Consider the following 18,972-nt stretch of genomic DNA (forward strand, 5'->3'; position numbering starts at 1 on the left):
AACCACCAAAAAGCCACGCTTGTCCTTTTGTGGCTTCTTGAGTGTCGACCGCTTCCTATGGACGTACGTAGCATGTTTCCTAATCAGCCAGCAGATAGATCATGTATCACTCAAATAATTAATACGTTTCGAGTTCTTTTTAAGCACGTAGCTCGTTGCATTTTGATCACATCGATTCGAAGTCAAAAAACGATATAGTAATCTCATCCTTGTGTAGAATCAAAATCTATTAACATGTACCACAAACTTGATCCTCCCCCTCGAACCCAAACTAGTGAAACCATGGTCTTATCGTCTTCGGGTTCAGAGAAAGTCGATTACTTTGATGGGGTGTTCAATTACTTGAACAAAATGCTCATGGAAGAAGATGATCTAACGAATAAGCCTTGCATGTTCATCGACAGCTTGGCTCTCCAAGCTACAGAAAGATCGTTTTATGATGTTCTTGTGTGTAATCCTCCAGAAACCGAGCCATTAGAGATTTATGATGCTGCAGTTCTTTGTGACGATTTCAACCGTCTATCTATACAGTACAAGTCACGTTCGAGTTCTTTGGGTGGGTTGATCACCGATGGTAAGCCGGTGAAAAAACGAAGAATAAAGGTGGTGGAAATGGTGGATCCGACAGAACTATTAATGCAATGTGGGGAAGCAATGGCTAATGGGGATACAACAGAAACTGTTCAAATCCTGAAGATGATACGGAAAGACTCCTCTCCTCTCGGGAATTCCTCAAAGAGAATGGCGCATTACTTTGCAAACGCCATCGAGGCACGCTTATGTGGCACGGGACCAGAAATATACCGAGCTTTCTCGTCCACATCAGCAGCCCAAATCTTGAAATCTTACAAGGCATACATCACGGCATGCCCGTTCCACAGGATGTCGAACATATTTGCAAACAAGTCGATCGCAAAGCTAGCCAACACTACAAATAAGCTACACATCATCGACTTCGGTATCTTGTACGGGTTCCAATGGCCTTGTATTATACAGGGTCTCTCTCTGAGACCCGGTGGACCTCCTAAGTTACGCATCACGGGAATTGATCTGCCACAGCCTGGTCTTCGACCCGCACAGCGGGTCGAAGACACAGGCTGTCGGCTGATCAAATACGCCAAGAGATTCAATGTCCCTTTTGAGTACCGTGCAATTGCTAAAACTTGGGAAAATGTTAAAATCGAGGATTTGGATATTGATCCTGAGGAGATGCTCGTGGTGAATAGCGTGTACCGAATGAGAAATGTGCTTGATGAGACAGTGGTGGAGAATCGACCGAGGGACTCGGTGCTTAACTTTATCCGGAAGTTAAAACCGGATATGTTTGTACACGGCGTCCTGAATGGGACATATAATGCAACGTACTTTCATACGAGGTTTCGACAAGCGGTTTTACACTTCACGACACTTTTTGATATGTTTGAGGCGACTGCAGAGCATGATGATGAGGATCGAAAGTTGTTTGAGCAAGATGTTTTTGGGAGGGATATAATGAATGTGGTGGCGTGTGAGGGAAGGAGTCGGGTGGAGAGGCCAGAAATGTATCGGAAATGGGAAATGAGGAACTTGAAAGCCGGGTTTGTGCAGATGGAATTGGACTCGGATATCGTGAATGAAGTAAGGGCAAAAGTAGAGAGACAATATCATAAAGATTTTGTTGTCCATGAAGATAATAATTGGATGTTGCAAGGTTGGAAGGGCCGAGTTCTTTATGCACTCTCCTTATGGAAGCCCGGGAATTGCTTTTAGATTGTTGATCAGAAAAATCAAATTCCAAACAATGTAAATATGAGTTGTATTTTATTTCTAACGAAATGCATTAGTAAAACTTTAGATATAAATATATAATGTGTAAAAGAATTACTCCCTCCGTCCCAATATTATTGTCCACCAATATTATTGTCCACAGACAAAAAACACACAGATTAAGAAAAACATTAATTACCACTAACTTTATCTATAGTTATATATACAGCCTCTTAATTAAAAATTATTATGATCACATTTATATAGCAGTTTTTAAAAAGCTCAAATATTTTTCACCCATTTTTACTATTGAAGTGAAGAATATTGTTTTGGGTCTCCGTGTGAACCGGGTGTTTTCGACACTGGAATCTTGACCATGTAGTGTGAACAAGAATTTTCAAGAATGCTTTTTTATGTAAGAAAATGACAAATGACATGTACGTGGGGAGCAAGTCAAAAAGGTTAGAGAGATGATATTAAATGCAAGTTTTGTGGAAAAGGTTGCAACTTGCAACCACTCAACAAAATCTTTTATAGTCAAATACAAAACTTAAATGGATAAGATATTTTGATGTATTTTATTTTTATCCATATGTTATTGATTAAAATACACTTCAAGTATTAAATCTCTTTTTGAACGTAAAAAAAAATATTACATTGGATAGAATGGAAATAACAAACACCCAACATCCATCCAATATTCCAATGTAATGTAGGGTGTTCAAAATCAAATTTGCATTTTAAATTTTATATAACTATATAAGTTTTAATTTAGAGTAAATTACACGAATAGTCCTTATGGTTTAAAGAATTTGTATGTTTGGTCCCTGACATATTTTTTTAATTCGGAAGGTTCATACTATTTGTTTTTGTTACACACTTGGTCCCTGTCTTATATAAAAGACTATTTTTTCTCTTGATTTTTTAATTTATTTAAATAAACACACCCCCAACCCCACTCATTCACCTTACCTTACCTACCCAACCATTTTTCCGTATTTAAATAATTGCATTTTTAGGTAAGATAGGGACCACACGCGTAGCAAAAACAAACAGTAAGGACCAAGCACGTAACAAAAACAAATAGTAGGGACCTTGCGAGTTAAAAAAATAAGTTAGGGACCAAGCGCGCAAATCACCCCAAACCATAGGAACCATTCTTGTAATTTACTCTTTAATTTATATAATTATATTATTTAGTTAATATAATATATTTAACTTTACAGAATTCAACAAAATATATTTAAAAAAATTTAACCTTTTTTTTCATTGAACACTCTAATGACCATATATGAGCTCAAAATATATTGAATATCAACTCATCATCAAATAATGAGGTCGTTTCAACTTCATTAAATCATTTTACAATCATTTTTTTGAAAGATTTTAGAACCTTTGATTTTTAGATTAAATAAAAAATTGAACTAAAAAATGTATTTTGAAATACGAGTTACATCTTTTTAAATTTTTACTGAATAAAAAAACTTATAATTAATCTAAAAGCTAACTTAAATAGATTTTAAAATTCTTCTTAGAAGCTTTTTATTTTATGTAATTTCACATCTTATAATTATTTATATTATGTACTACCACATACTTATATCATATACTACCATAGATAAAACTACAGAGCTATTTTAAATATTTTGTCAAACGTACATAAATAGAGCTATTTATTTTATTTGAAATAGAGTTACATTAAGCGGTATACTTATTTAAGTCATTCATAATGCATTGACTTATTAGAGTTCAATGAATTGACACATTATCATTTTATATTTTATAAAACCTTACATTAATTTTCTTACAATTCGTTGGTCTCAATAAAATTAAATTGAATATAATTTAATAATTAAAATATTTTATTTTTCCCATTGAAATGAACTTCTTATTCATTAATTTTCAAAATAACATTTCATAATGGTATAATTTAGTCTATTAGACCATCTCCAACCCACTTTTATTTTTTCTCTCAAAAATAGAGTAAAAAATAGGAAAAATACCGGCAATAATAAAAAATGGGGGGTATTTTCAAACTATAGTCACAAAAAATTGGATTTCTGGATATAGACATGGATTCCGTGGAAGTAGCTCTGCGGAATGGCAAAATCATAAATAAATCAGTGTATTAAAAAATTAATTAAATAAAAAAAATAAAATAAAATAGAATAAAACTCAAGATATATTCCGCGGAGCTACCTCCGAGGAATGAACTCATTCTACAGAGGTAGTTCCTAAGAATGGATTTTCAGATTTTTTTTCACATCAATTCTTCGGAGTTTATATTCATTCCCCAACTAATTATTTTTCTAGAAAAAATTGTTATACTATCATAATCTTTTCTTGAAAATAAATAGTTTGGGAATTAATATAAACTCCGAAAAACCGATGTGAAAAAAAATATGAAGATCCATTCCTTGGAGGTAGCTCCGCGGAATGAATCTTGAGTTTTTTTTTTTAATACCCTGATTTATTTACAATTTTGCCATTCCGTGGAGCTACCTCCGTGGAATCCATGTCAATACCTGGAAATGTTCATTTTCATGTCTAAATTTTGAAAATACCCCCTTTTTTTTTACTATTGTCGGTATTTTCCCTTAAAAATAGGGTAAATAGTATTTCATCTCCAATCCTATACCATTTTTACCCAAAAAAAAATATTCTTAGTATATTTCATTCTTCCAACTTATATAGATTGTCACACAACCCTTCTATTAATTTGGTGTTAACAAATATATAATCTATATTTTTTCATTACAATAATATTATATTTATAACACTTATAAGCTTTTGTAAAATGCGTAACTGTTTTTTAAAATTTCAATATGTATTTAACTTTTTATATGAATTTGATGAACAATAAAAAAAAAACTTTAATTTATAATTAATTAATATAATTTAATATATAAAAAAATAATATAAGTATTAAAATTACATTTAAATTTTAATTAATAGGTAAAAGTAAACTATAAATATATAAATAAAGGGACTAAAACCGATAACACAAAATTCATCGTTATTTTTATAAAATAAATAGTATAACATCATTCATATCCCCAAAATAAAGGAATAAATAGATAAGGATTGAAAAAAAAGAAGAAAAAAATACCAAAAAAAATATATAATAAAAATGGGTTGAAGATGCTCTTAAATATCAATTAAACATATAGTTCAACTCTCTTTAACCATTCAATGTCGATGCTCTTCCATACTAACATGAATTTTGATTGGAGCTCTTCACTTAAGATCTATCTTATAGACTATATTTTCGTACTAACGTGAATTTTGATTGGAGCTTTTCACTTAAGATCTGTCTTATAGATCAGATTAGATTGGAGCTTGTTTCTCCACTCGTTGGGATTATAGAAATCTAATGAAAACATCCTACATCACCCTTAATTTTCATTAGTAAGCTTAATCATTTATATCCATTAAAAATATAACTACATATATTTGATTTATATACGATGACTTTTTCATAAACCTCATAGACGAAGGAAAACTGGTAATGCGATGTGTATATATATATATATATATATATATATATATATATATATATATATATATATATATATATATATATATATATATATATATATATATATATATATATATATATATATATATATATATATGGAAAAGTTCAATAAATACCATAATTATGGGTTTTTCAAGGAACGAAATCTTTTTTTTTAATTTTTAGAGCTTATTCTTTATCGAAAAAAAATCTAAAAATATATAAATTCATATATTAACATTATGAATGTAAAAAGTATTTTTCGGTTTCACCGTATGAATCCGGATTCACGTTGTGAATTTTCGAAAATTCACATTGTGAATTTGACGTAAAAAAAAATCAAATTTTATATCATTGGAAAAAGGATAAAAGGTTATGAATTTCTGTATTTTTAGTTTTTTTTATAAAAAATAAGTTCTAAAAGTTGAAAAAAAAAGATTGGTTCATTGGTTCATTGGTTAATTATGTTTCTCTATTGAACCTCACCCTATATATATATATATATATATATATATATATATATATATATATATATATATATATATATATATATATATATATATATATATATATAAAGTTCATTTGAGACCATTCTAATTTTGTGAGACCGTGAGACCAAATCTAAAAATAATTTTAAAATGCAAAATAAATGGAAAAAACCAAAAATTCTTTTTTTAAATATTATTTTTGGAACTTGAATTAACTAAAAAAAATTAAAAAAATCTCGTTTCTTTGAAAAATACGTGAAATATTCTAATACAATATTACATTGTACATATTCTAAAAAATAATTTTAAAATGCAAAATAAATGGAAAAATCTAAAAAAAAAAATTTTAAATATTATTTTCGGAACTTGAATTAACTAAAAAAAATAAAAAAAAATCCCGTTTTTTTTTAAAATACGTGAAATATTCTAATAGAATATTACACTGTACATATTTTAAAAAATAGTTTTAAAATGCAAAATAAATGGAAAAATCCAAAAATTCTTTTTTTAAATATTATTTTCGGAACTTGAATTAACTAAAAAAAATAAAAAAATGCGTCTCACGGTCTCACAAAATTAGGTCGTTTCACATGAACCTAACCCTATATGTATATATATATATATATATATATATATATATATATATATATATATATATATATATATATATATATATATATATATCAGTGTTGCAAAAATCGATCTAGGCGGCCGATTAATCGACACCTAAACGCTTGGCGGTCTCCAACTGCCTACGAATAGTTGTTAGAAGGTTAGCTAATCGCTTTTGGTCAATATCGGTCAAAGCCGGTCCAATTCGGTCCTAATCGGACCAAATCGGACCAACTCGACCTCAAAATAAGACCAACTTGGCTCAGCTAATACTAAAAGACTCACAAACTCAAAGGAGTCAGATAGCCTAAAACTTAGCTGGGTTTGATTCTCAAAGGAGCTAACTCCCCTTTTTATAGATAAAAGTTTTACCTATATCTATTATCCCCCAACGATGTGGGATGAACTTCATATTGTTTCATATTTCTTCTTTGCATCTTTCTTCCCCACTTTGTATCTCGTTCTTCCCACCTTTCTCTCCCAATCGCAACATTTAGGTCACCAGCCCCAACTTTCTTTGATTCACCCTTTTATTTCTTTGATCGATCGAACGATTCACCCTTATCTTTCTTTGATTGATCACCAGTTCCATCAATTGCTTCAATTTCCCTTTTCTTTCTTTGATCGATCATCGGTTCCATTAGATGCTTCAATTCACCTTATTCGTTTATTTTTATCAGTAATTTTAGGCTTTGTGGATGCGTCGAGAGGATGTTGTGGAACAGGAAGTATGGAGGTGTCGATGTTCTTATGTTTAATCGATCGAGACATGTCCCAACGCGTCTCAATATGTGTTCTAGGATATGTTTCATTCATCTGAAGCTGCTAATAAAGGTTGCAGGGTAACTAACTTTTGTTTTTCTTTATTTCTGAATTAAAATCATCGATTAAAACTTTTATTCAAAAATTCCAGATTCAATTTACACGTATTTGTTTCTATTCGTTCCTTGATTTAGTAGAAGAGTTTAGAGTTCAGACTTCGGATCTTGTAAAGGAAAACCGCTATTGTTGGAGCTTGTTTTTGTTTCATTTACTTGATGATCAAAGGGGAAATCGAGTTTCAAAACATCCATTTTAGTTACCCTACAACATGATGTCTCCTGGTTCGGACTCCCTGCGACAATGTAATGTTAATTCTGACTCCTTGCTTTGCAATTCCTGGAAGCAAGATTCCTAGTCCGATCAAACAATAAAAAGCGTGGGTATATAATAACTTTGAAATTACCTCACAAATGCCATACTTGTGTGATGGGTTTTGTGATGTGTAGTGTGTTTCGTGGGATCTGGAATACTCATTAATAACTTTGTTTTTGAGTTATGTTTTCCCAAGACATGTATAGTGTTAGTTTAATTAGTGGGATATCTTAGTAATAATCAATTTTATTCATATGTTTTGGGTTTGTTATGAAATAACTTAACTGGCATGCCAAATGTTTGATCAAATGCTCAAGAGAAGAATTACAAATTGAAAAGCAAAATAAATTATGTATTACATATTTATTATTTGTTTACTTGTTTATTTATATTCTTAGGACAAATGTTATATTTTAATTTTTAATATTTTTTTTAATAATTAATGGTCTCCAATTAATCCTCATCTAACCGATTAATCCCTTTACCCCAGTCCACCGCGAACTACCGTCGAGCGATTTCTGCAACTTTGATATATATATATATATATATATATATATATATATATATATATATATATATATAGGGTTAGTTTATTTTGTTTTCATTATCTATTGTGAGCATGTAAAAGTAATTAATGCATATTAAATGTTGAAGATATAATGGATATTAATTACATGTTCAACATTTAATATGCATTAATTGTTTTCTTAAAATAACTAAAATGATTAGTCCAGAATCAATCATACATACACACAATAGATAGTGAAAACATTTGAACTTAACTCTCTCTCTCTCTCTCTCTCTATATATATATATATATATATATATATATATATATATATATATATATATATATATATATATATATACTAGTTTATAACCCGTGAGAACCATGATTACAAAATTAATAAAAAATTTTATAGTAAAAACTCAAATTATTAATTAATTATTTTAAATAAATTATTAATTAAGAGTTTTTTAGTTATATAAATTTTAATCATTGATTGAAATAAATATGTGAACTTATATCATTTTTATTTTTATTTTTATTCTAATGTTATTAATGTAATGTAATTAAAGTGGAAATTTTAAAATTTGAAATTTGAAAGGGAATTGGTAAGTGTCATACATTAATTAGGAGACATAATAAGGTGACATATGGCAAAAGGAGAATAAAATATGCATTAATTAGGAGGCCTAATAAAATGACACATGTCAAAAGAAGAATAAAACTATTCTTTTATTAGAATAATAAGGAGTATATATATATATATATATATATATATATATATATATATATATATATATATATATATATATATATATATATATATATATATATATATATATATATATATATATATATATATATATATATATATATATATATATATACACCAAATAATAAAAAGTCATTTTCCGTGGTGTCAACGTCATATATCCAGTCAATTGACAATTCCAACTTGGCTCAACACTACTTCCTTTCCTTTGAATCTTCCTTCATTTATAGAACCAGGTTCAACCTCACCGTCACCGGACCCTCCGGTTGCCGGTAATATATATCAAGGTGGCTAAGCTTCACTTCTCCCTCAACTTCTCTGTTTCTACGAAGCTTCCTTTCTCAGTTTCTCTTTATTTTATATCCAATGATTTCTCTTTCTTTTCTCCCAAGCCCAATCACTCACCAACTACTTGTACACAACGCATCAAAACTTGTACACATCTCACCTGGATAAAGCAACCACCGTCTCCTGATTCCCTATATGAACCCCTCACCTCACCGGTATTAATTTCAACTCACACTTCAAACTTTCACTCAATTCCCTTCATGGACACTCTATACTCAAATGCCATGAACAACAACTACATCAACACCTACAACCACCATTCGGTTCAACCCCCCCAAAACCGGCGCAACGTTGATCCCACAACAGTGGGGACCGGTTCAGACAAACCGGACCATTATGACTCCGTCCTCAAGTACCTGAACCAAATGCTCATGGAAGAAGACGACTTACAAGAAAAGCCATGTATGTACAACGAGTGTTTAGCCCTACAAGTCGAAGCAGCTGAAAAGTCATTGTACGACATCCTAGTTAACAAGAACCCCGAAGAACAACCACCGTTTGACACGTACCAGTATTGCCCGGAGAGCCCACCGGAATATTCCACCGGAACCACAAGCAGTGACGACAGCAGTAGTAACTTCAGTCGTCATAACAGAAAGAGAAGCCCGGTTCAAGAAGAAGAACGAGAAGCTAAACTTGCAACCATTTCAGAGCTGGAATCCGATCAACCCGAAGAAGATTTGCTGTTATATGATCCCGAGCCTCAACGGATCAAGTTAGGTAAAAAGACGAATGAGTCCTCAAAACGAGGAAGACCACGAGGGAAGAAAAACACAAACAATCAAGAAATCGTGGTCGATTTACGTGATTTGCTAACTCAATGTGCACAAGCGATTACAAACAACAATTCTAATTCTATTTATGGAGTGTTGAGAAAACTCAAACAGCATTGTAATCCAAACGGAGATGCCACCGAGAGACTCGCGTATTATTTCGTAAACGCGATCGAGGCCCGCTTAGCTGGCAACGGGGCCGAGGTTTACCGGGCGGCTAACCTTAAAAAAATATCGGCGGTTCAGATCTTACGGGCTTACCATTCTTACATGGTTGCATGCCCGTTTCACCGAATGTCAAATATTTTCGCCAACGGGTCAATCGAGAAGCTATCAAGAGGGAAAGATAAGCTTCACATTATAGATTTTGGAATCTTATATGGGTTTCAATGGCCGTGTTTTATTAAAAAACTGTCTATGCGACCCGGTGGCCCGCCCGTGCTCCAGATCACGGGCATTGACCTTCCGCAACCCGGGTTCCGACCCGGGGAGCGGGTTGCGGAAACGGGTCGCCGTCTCGCGAAATTCTGCAAGAGGTTCAACGTCCCGTTTGAATTCCACGGGATTGCAAAGAAATGGGACGAGATTAGAATCGAGGATTTGAAGATCGATAGAAATGTGTTGACAGTTGTTAACTCGGTTAACAGGTTACGGAACATTCTAGATGAGACAGTGGTTGAGAGTAGCCCGAGGGACGCAGTGTTGCGGTTGATACGGGAGATCAATCCGGACATGTTTGTTCTTGGGATTCTTAATGGGACCCACAATGCACCTTTTTTGTTGAACCGGTTTCGAGAGGCTTTGTTTCATTTCTCGACTTTGTTTGACATGTTTGACCAGACGTCGGATAGAGAGAGTGTGGATAGGCTTTGTTATGAGCAGGAGGTGTATGGGCGGGAGGTGATGAATGTGGTGGCGTGTGAGGGGACAACGAGGGTGGAGAGGCCGGAGACTTATAAGCAGTGGCAGTCGAGGAATGTCAGGGCGGGATTCCGGCAGGTGGGATTGTTCAGGGAGAAGGTGGAGGAGGTGAAGAGTAAAGTGAGGTTGGAGTATCATAAGGATTTTCTTGTTGATGAAGATGGGAAATGGATGTTGCAAGGATGGAAAGGGAGAGTTCTTTACGCTTGTTCTTTATGGAAACCTGCTTAAGTTATAGAATCCTAGTCCCTAGATAGATGATTAGAAGATTCCCATATGCATTTTTACTATTCTTTTTCATGTCTTTCTTTATTTTTTGATTTCTAATGTAACCATCTTTTGCAAGTATTTCCCACTTAAATCGATGCTTAATTTTCAAAATTTTGTCTAAAACAACAAGAAATTCGTCTAGATGGCTTACTGGTGATCATGGTGATCACTTGGGATTTAAGTAAACAGAGTTGAATAAATGTTACTGTATAAACACATTTCACACGTGAATCTCCTGTGGTTTTCAAACCCTAAATTGTATATTTCCAAAACATCAACATCATGATGCAATTTTCACTGTGCCTTTGACAATTCGCTGAACCTGGTCATTCTCAAAGTAAGCCTCAGTTTCCTGGGAATCTTCCTATTTTGAATATTCTTTATAGTTATGAACGATTATGAAGAGTCGAGAGGCCAACATTATAAACTATTACATTCAAACTTTATATAAAATATATGTTAGTTCAATGGATAAAAACAACCACCAACACCATTAAGAATTTTCTAGCTTATCTTTCAGCCTAAGAAACTAACTTTATCTTTATAATAATAATTCTCATTATTCAACAGATTAGTTTTGTTGAGTAGGTCATCAAATAATATCTGTATTCAACCATACATTCAAAATAAAGCAAATCACAAGCATTGAACATTCTACAATCAACTAAACTAAGAAGTTAGTTACATGATAAGCTTGTTGGGAAAGTTATACATTGCAACTAAACTAAGAAGTTTGAGGGCAAAAAATATAAAATAAAAACATATTCTTAATTGTTTAACATGAAAAAGATCAAGATCATGACCTTTTATTTTGATTCTTAGGAGATCTTAAAACATTAAAGTCCAGCTTTCCTCGCTTAGGTGGCTTATGAGAACTCTTTTTACCATTGTTTGATGAAGAAGTATTGACTTCATTGATATTTGGTGATTTGGTGTCTGAAATAACTTCAGCTTGTTTCCTTTTGGCTTTCTTTCCACTTGAAGTTTCTTCTCTCATGCTCATTAATTCATCTTCTGGTGATACATTTTCTCTGTGATAGAAATACATGATTACTTAAAAAAAATTTAAAAATGAAACAGATTTGATTTTATATTAAAAAATTCAAGGATAACAAAAACAAACCTATTAGGTTGATGCCCAGAGGAAGTAGCATCACTTTCTGATTGTCTTGGGTTTGAAGCCTCTTCGTTTAATTTCTAAAATAACATGATTTCACATTTGACCAAAAAGTCAATGACTGTAAAGTCAAAAGAATATTTTTATTTTGTACTTACATCAATAGAAGGATTAAAACTCTGGAATGACATCCGGCCTCTAATGGCACCTGGACTAGGATCACCTTCCATAATGACCATACTGCATATAGAATATAGATACACCAGTTAATGATGTCCGTATAAATAGAAACATAAAAGCCGAATCTATACTTTTTGTTTTGTTCTTATAAACTAAGACAAAAGTAGAACACTTATGCAATAATGAATGGTGAGTTACATGAAAAACTTTTCAATTAACCATGACACATACAGCTACAGAGATACACATTTTTATGAATAAAGCAAATCAAATTCTATACAACTCCATGGTTTCAAAAGTCTAAAGTAAAAACACCAAGAACATGCTAATACTTCAACTGTTTCACTCAAGTTCAGCTTGCACTAGATATGAAATTAACAAAGTTTTGGGAATCCATTTTCATCAAAGAATAGCAAAATATGAAAAATCTAAAGCAAATACACCAAGAACATGTTATGATGTTCGATACAGCCATACATTTTTTACGTTTTGTGCAACTAGCTCAAAATATTAGCATAAGTTACTGAAACATGGCCTCATGGATCCCGAATGCAAAGTGTGGTTTCTTTTGGTATGCAGAGACGATTGGCTCCAAAAAGATCCCATCAACTAGAGCGAAAAATAAGTCAAAAAATAAAGTATTACAACGAAGAGTTATACCATTTTTTGGTGGTAATAGATGGGAAATTTCCATTAGGAGTTACTTCTTCTTCCTTTTTGGTTTTCTCCTCTTTATTAGCTCCCCTTTGCATGAACTATCATACAGATAAATAAGAACACCACCTCAAATTTCACAGAGAAAATCAAAAGAAGAAAGTAATTTTTAAAAATTTTGAACAACGAGCAACGTAATTGAGCCTTAACTCAAAATTCGGGGATTGAGAACAAAGTTATGCATAGTAAAGACTGAAAAGTATCTGAAAAAATCAAGAATCGGCTTATAATTACCTTCAAGTTCTTCAATGTGCTTGACAATTCGCGCTTAGCCATCGTTGATAATTTGAAATTAGGGTTTCGGCAGAGCCCTCTCAATCCGGCTCCCCGAATAACGCTGTGCCCTTTTTGCTAGCGAGGGTTTGGTAATTAGGAAACCCAAAATTTCATTCAAAATGACTAATATACCCTTAAAAAGTATTTTTACTTTTTATTTCCTCCTCGCGCGTTATCTCACTCGCCCCTTCCCCCCTCGCCGTCTACTTGACGCCTCCGGCTTCCGGCTGCTGGCTGCTACCACTCCTCTCGCCGGCTCCATGCTATATTACGTTGAACTGCAGAGATGATACTTAACCTTCAACCCATCGATTTTGCTTTGAGACCCTGTTTCGTAATCCATTATCATATTAGTTGTTTTTCAAGAAAAAAGGGGTTAATTGCGTTTTCTTCAATGAGTTTTAGGGCTTTTCGGTGATGGTGTGATTCAGCAAAATTGGCATGGTAAAGTTTCATTATCACACTTCCAATGGAAAATTGTCTTACAGGAACAGTCAAATGGGTCAATGTCTTACAGTTGCAGAATGCAAAATGGCTGGCTTCACTGGAGTGGTGGGATCATTCTTCATGAAACTGCATAGACATTTGGAATACTCACAAAAGATAACAAAATATCGGTTGTATTAAAGATGATTTCTGTATCATGTAAGCTTTTTATGAATACCTTATTATATTACTATCGAAATGTCCAAATTTAAAACTCAGTGTTCTTGCTCTTCTTTTCCTTCTTCAGCCTCTTTATTCTCTTCTTCTTATTGCCTTTGATATGCAATCTTGAGCGTATCTATCTGCATATTTTGTATGCACAAACAGCGAGTCATGGACTGATGCATAAAAATCAACTCAAAGAGTAATGCATAATGAACAACATCCTTCAATCTTCAGAGTAACAAAATAGTCTTCAAGGAATGAAAAGGATCATTATATCACACTTCCAATTGAAAATTGCGAGCGAGTCATTCAAGCTAGAAAAATAAATTATATCAAGCCTCTGAATGTATTAAAAATTTGATGCTGTTCAGGAAGACAAAAACAGAGCAACAAATTCAAAACATGGTAACTTAGAGTGTGATCGATTGAATCTTTAAACAAATTAACATATATGGTTCATAGTTTGGGAAAAAGTTGCAGACATCTTTTGACGATGAGGGGTGATATTAGAACGAAAAAGTCGATCGTACATCCCCATGGGCGGTCTTATGAAATTGTAGTGTTCATAAATCATAACCACTCCCGGTTTAAGGCAGATGACTTTTAACAATCATGAACTCGGTATGAGTATATGATATTCTATAAAAACGATGATTAATTCACTAGGGGATAATTATACTTGATGATAAAATGACAAGGGTTAGAGTGGAAAATGATTAGAAGGTGAACTAAACTCAAATTGAATAACCAAAAATATGACATTCAACTGTTGAATAGAATTATGGTGGGGTCTTTCCCTTTTATCTAATTAAAAATTAAATAATAATTCAATGCAAAGTTGCTAAGATTGCATCACATGAAAGATCCTATCAAAATGAATTAATCTTCAAACTAGGGTGATAGTTGATACTACCTCCCACTTTGCGTGGGACCAAAACTTACATAAAAACAAAATTCTAAGGATCAAATTTGTCAATATACAAAAATATAAGTACCAAACTTGTCAATATACAAGTTTTATAGCCAATGTCCGAAACCCAACAAATCTAGGGACCAAACCTATCAACGTTGTGGCCAAAGTATGGAATACAAAACTTATTGTTGCCAAAGTATGAAACTTAAGTATATTATTCATTTCTAGTTTGTAATTAGATATAGTAAATAATTTGTTTGCAAGCTCTTGTTTATGGAGTACCCACTATAACTTGGTCTTGATTAAAACGTCAATTGGTGAATCAATTTTAACGTCTTAATAAGTAATTTCAAATAGAAAGAAAACATATTATACTGAAAAGGGTAATAAAAAGATAATAAAATAGTCACGACCATGTAACATTAAACACACGAGATCACAAATTGACTAAAATGCAGGTTGTGATGATATGTCTAATTTAAGATGAATAAATGAAGTTGTGATATTTAATTAGACATCCTGCAATCTACAAGGCTCGACTTTTGAGTTGAACTAACCAATCTTCAAAGATCAACATCAAGGTAAATGGATAACTTTTTTTAGGCTATGCATGCGATTTTTAGCAAAAATAATGATTTTTCTAAAGGCTATACACTAAGAGAGTCTGGTTTACGGATTTCAAAAGAATTTAGAGGAACTTTGTGTTTCATTAACAAATTCAAAGGATTTAATTAGACTTATTTAAATTCCATTAAATTTGCATTTAAATTAACCGATCGTTCTTTGGCTAAGGAAAAAAGATTTTAGATTTAGTTGCTTTATTAAAAAGAACAAAAATTTCATCGCACATCCTCTTTAATTTAGTCATGTTTCATAAAATCAAAATAGATTATTATTATTATCTAACACATATACAACTAACATCTAGTCATCCGTACCCTTACCCCACATCACTCCTTACATCTACCCTTACATATGCCTTCACCCCACCCCAACGAAAGACACTCGCAACTATATCATACATTTGTAAGTGCATCCCTGACCTATACCCACACTCACATACCCAATGTTGTAAACCCCGATCAAGTCGCTCGTAGAGTACTTGAAACTCAACCTTGAAACATAGCGATTTTATGGAAATCGGTCAAAAAAAAAAAATGGAATCGGTCAAGTTTAGAGCAAATTGGTCCTACTCACTCAATTTTCAATAATTTTGATATTTTCTATAAAAAATAATAACTAATATTAAGTAATTAATAAAACATACATCATATATTTAATTATTTATTAAACCTTTGTTTAATTTTACCTTGTTCGCTTTAATTCAAACTGGATAGGTATCCCCCGCTACGCGGGGTCAGAAGCTTTTGATTCGGGAGGGTTTTTGTGAATCTTTTTATTCCTTCGTGTTCCGTGACATGTTTCATTAGACTTGGAACTATCTCATATAATGTTAGACAATTCCCAAAAACATGAAATTTAAAACAAACATTTGAGCAACATATAGTCAAGAAACACAAGCATATGAAATATTTGTGATTGAATTGAATACCCTTGTCCTCATGTAGATGCTTCCTTTTTCTATGTAAATAATAAAATAAAAATAAATAAAGACCAATGAGAGTGAATTAACATTCAATAAAATAATAAGAACATGCAGCTATTCGTTCCTTATGTTCTGCAAGCCTAATTAAATCTTTGATGGGGATTTCATTCATACGCATCTCAAGGTCTACTTCGGAAATTATAAGCAATTATGGGTACACTGTGAGAGAACAAAATGATCAACGTCAAAGTTAGTCAAAGATGTACACTTGTAGCATTTACAACTTAAGCTAAGTTACTTTGTCTTTTATTTCTTTTTCGTGTGCTATGAGGGAATTTCTTTATTGTTTTCTTAATCTCTCTGAAGATGTAGGAGATTTATTCTCAGGAACGGCATCCAGATGCTCCGATATAATCATAGAATCCACTTGAGACATTTCTAGAAAGTTGTTGGTTCATCATTTACATGGAAATGACCTCGTCGGAATGGAATCAGTGATGTCGATTGATGACGATCCAAAAAGTTCATCCGGTTTAAATTCCAGGGGTGTTGTTGTGCATGTAGTCAATTGTGAAGGAATGGAGATTTCGCAAACTTTTAGCCCTACGTTAGCAAGTCAATATTAAGTAAGATTACTTATTATACAGAATCTAATATTTTGGACATACCTGCACTAATTCTTGATTCAAACAATATGTTAAGAGAAGGTTCCCAGAAAAGGGCATTTCCGACATCCTAAATTCAGAAACACTCCAAAAGTTATCAATCTGTAGAAAAGTTTGTGCTTAACATGAGATATAAAGTTTGTGTCATGTCGGGTCGCGGGTGGGTTTGCAGACTGAAGATGATGCTAACGATTGAAAGAATTTCTTAGGAAACAGCAGACAATAGAAGAGAATAGAAGCAGACAAAACGTAAAGACAACAATACGAATAATAGTAACAAACAACAAAAAGGGCAAAACAAAATACGCAAAACATTTGAAAGAATACAAAAGTCTTTATGCTTACCAAGTCAGGAACTTTCTCCAGTTGAAATGATGAATAAGATTTGGAAGATGATATTTTTAACAAAAATCTGAGTTGATATTTTGGAAACACCACAAAAATCCAACAAAACGAAATACATAATGCAAATTGCATTTCCATGTTTCGCATCTCAGGTCCTGTACTTTACACACCCATCACAAAGTTAAGAAAGTAGTCAAATTCATCATTACTACTAATGTATTAGATTGAAGGAAGAAACACAAATCATTTTATTTTTTTGTTGGGACGATAGAAGAAAAAAAAAGTGCTATTGTATAATTGGAAACAATTTCGAATAAAAACCATTAACATGACTTATGCGTTTCAGTTGGGCATTTTCACAAACAATTGGCATGCATTGTCTATGTATTATAAACAAATAATGAAATGGATAGAAAGAAATCTGGCAACGAACATAATCTGTGTACCTTTACCCAAATCAATCTTTGTAGGCTCACCAGACACGAAATTGTGTTATACAGTTCCAGAAACAGATAACCACGAACAGTGTCAAGATTGTTACCTTCACGCCGATCTCCAAGGGGAATAAAAACTTTTCTAAAAAAGATTCACAGGTAGGGATGCTCAAAATATTTAAATTCATCAACCTGTAATAACAAAACCGATGGAGAGAACGATGGTACCTAAAGATACAGATAAATAGAAGATGATGAGAAGTAGAATAGGTGGAGGAATATTTGGCACAAAAAATAACCCTAAGGTTTTATAAGCGTAGCTGGGATTTACCTGGCGATAGCTGCAGATCGATGGGAAGATGACGTCCTATATGAAGCACTTGTGACGGTCTTCGCTCTCCATTGCTGCTTGGGGGCTTCCTCATTCTTCCGTGTGATGAGGTGGTTTCCGTCTAGGGCAGCGCCAATGACCACTGTCATAGACGATCGGTCCATGTCGGGTAAACGGAAGATGATGAGAAGTAGAATAGGTGGAGGAATATTTGGCACAAAAAATAACCCTAAGGTTTTATAAGCGTTTGATAGCTAAGATTTACCTGGCCATAACTGCGGATCGGGAGAAATCGGTAGAAGTGGTTAGACCTTGTGGATGAGAAAAACTGAACAATGATCAGAAGAACTTGTGGATTGAGGTGGTGGAGACGATCGACATGAAGAGGGGATCAATATTGTAGTTAGAGAAGAAAGCCGGTGAGCAGCGCTCAAGTGAGCAGTAGGGAAGGCGAGTTGTAGGGCTAGAGGCAAACGGAAGAAGGGAGAGGCAGTGGAATCTGTTGATAGATTAACCCGGTGAAGGAACCATTGGAGACGTGTACAGAACACGTATCACTACTAAAAGAAGCAGTGAGAATCAGAAGCGGACACGTACTCAAGCAAGCGGTGAGGAAGCAAAAGAAACCCACCATCAATATAAATAACGACATAAAAAGACCCAATACAGAAAAGCGACAGAATTGGAAAGGGAAATAAAAAGGGAAAATTC

General features: G+C 33.1%; 2 protein-coding genes and 1 pseudogene across 2 annotated transcripts; 2 read left to right on the top strand and 1 right to left on the bottom strand.

The window, feature by feature from the left end:
• The first annotated feature begins 282 nt into the window (after positions 1-282).
• Positions 283-1,749, top strand: LOC145075472 (scarecrow-like protein 14). Its single transcript, XM_079021710.1, has one exon. The coding sequence runs from the start codon at positions 283-285 to the stop codon at positions 1,747-1,749; it is 1,467 nt and encodes a 488-aa protein (XP_078877836.1).
• A 7,319-nt stretch (positions 1,750-9,068) lies between these two features.
• On the top strand, positions 9,069-11,200 carry LOC145072727 (scarecrow-like protein 14 pseudogene; annotated as a pseudogene).
• A 534-nt stretch (positions 11,201-11,734) lies between these two features.
• LOC145076781 (scarecrow-like transcription factor 11 (SCL11)) lies at positions 11,735-13,481 on the bottom strand. The gene is made up of 5 exons (XM_079022571.1): positions 13,335-13,481; positions 13,047-13,141; positions 12,365-12,446; positions 12,213-12,286; positions 11,735-12,120 (listed from the first exon to the last, which is right to left on the bottom strand). The coding sequence occupies exons 1-5, from the start codon at positions 13,374-13,376 to the stop codon at positions 11,886-11,888; spliced, it is 528 nt and encodes a 175-aa protein (XP_078878697.1). The 5' UTR covers positions 13,377-13,481; the 3' UTR covers positions 11,735-11,885.
• Between the last annotated feature and the right edge of the window lie 5,491 nt (positions 13,482-18,972).

This window comes from Lactuca serriola, chromosome 9 (assembly GCF_051521515.1).
Source record: "Lactuca serriola cultivar US96UC23 chromosome 9, Lser_US96UC23_V15, whole genome shotgun sequence".
NCBI classification, from domain to species: domain Eukaryota; kingdom Viridiplantae; phylum Streptophyta; class Magnoliopsida; order Asterales; family Asteraceae; genus Lactuca; species Lactuca serriola.

What these genes read in the sequence shown, in the direction of transcription:
- LOC145075472 (XM_079021710.1), top strand. Translation starts at nt 283, where the DNA reads ATGGTCTTATCGTCTTCGGGTTCAGAGAAAGTCGATTACTTTGATGGG.
- LOC145076781 (XM_079022571.1), bottom strand. Translation starts at nt 13,376, where the DNA reads ATGGCTAAGCGCGAATTGTCAAGCACATTGAAGAACTTGAAG. An exon ending in TCTATTACCACCAAAAAATG is followed by an intron (nt 12,447 to 13,046) that starts GTATAACTCTTC and finishes TTCTATATGCAG; the next exon opens with TATGGTCATTATGGAAGGTG. An exon ending in GTTTTAATCCTTCTATTGAT is followed by an intron (nt 12,287 to 12,364) that starts GTAAGTACAAAA and finishes ATGTTATTTTAG; the next exon opens with AAATTAAACGAAGAGGCTTC.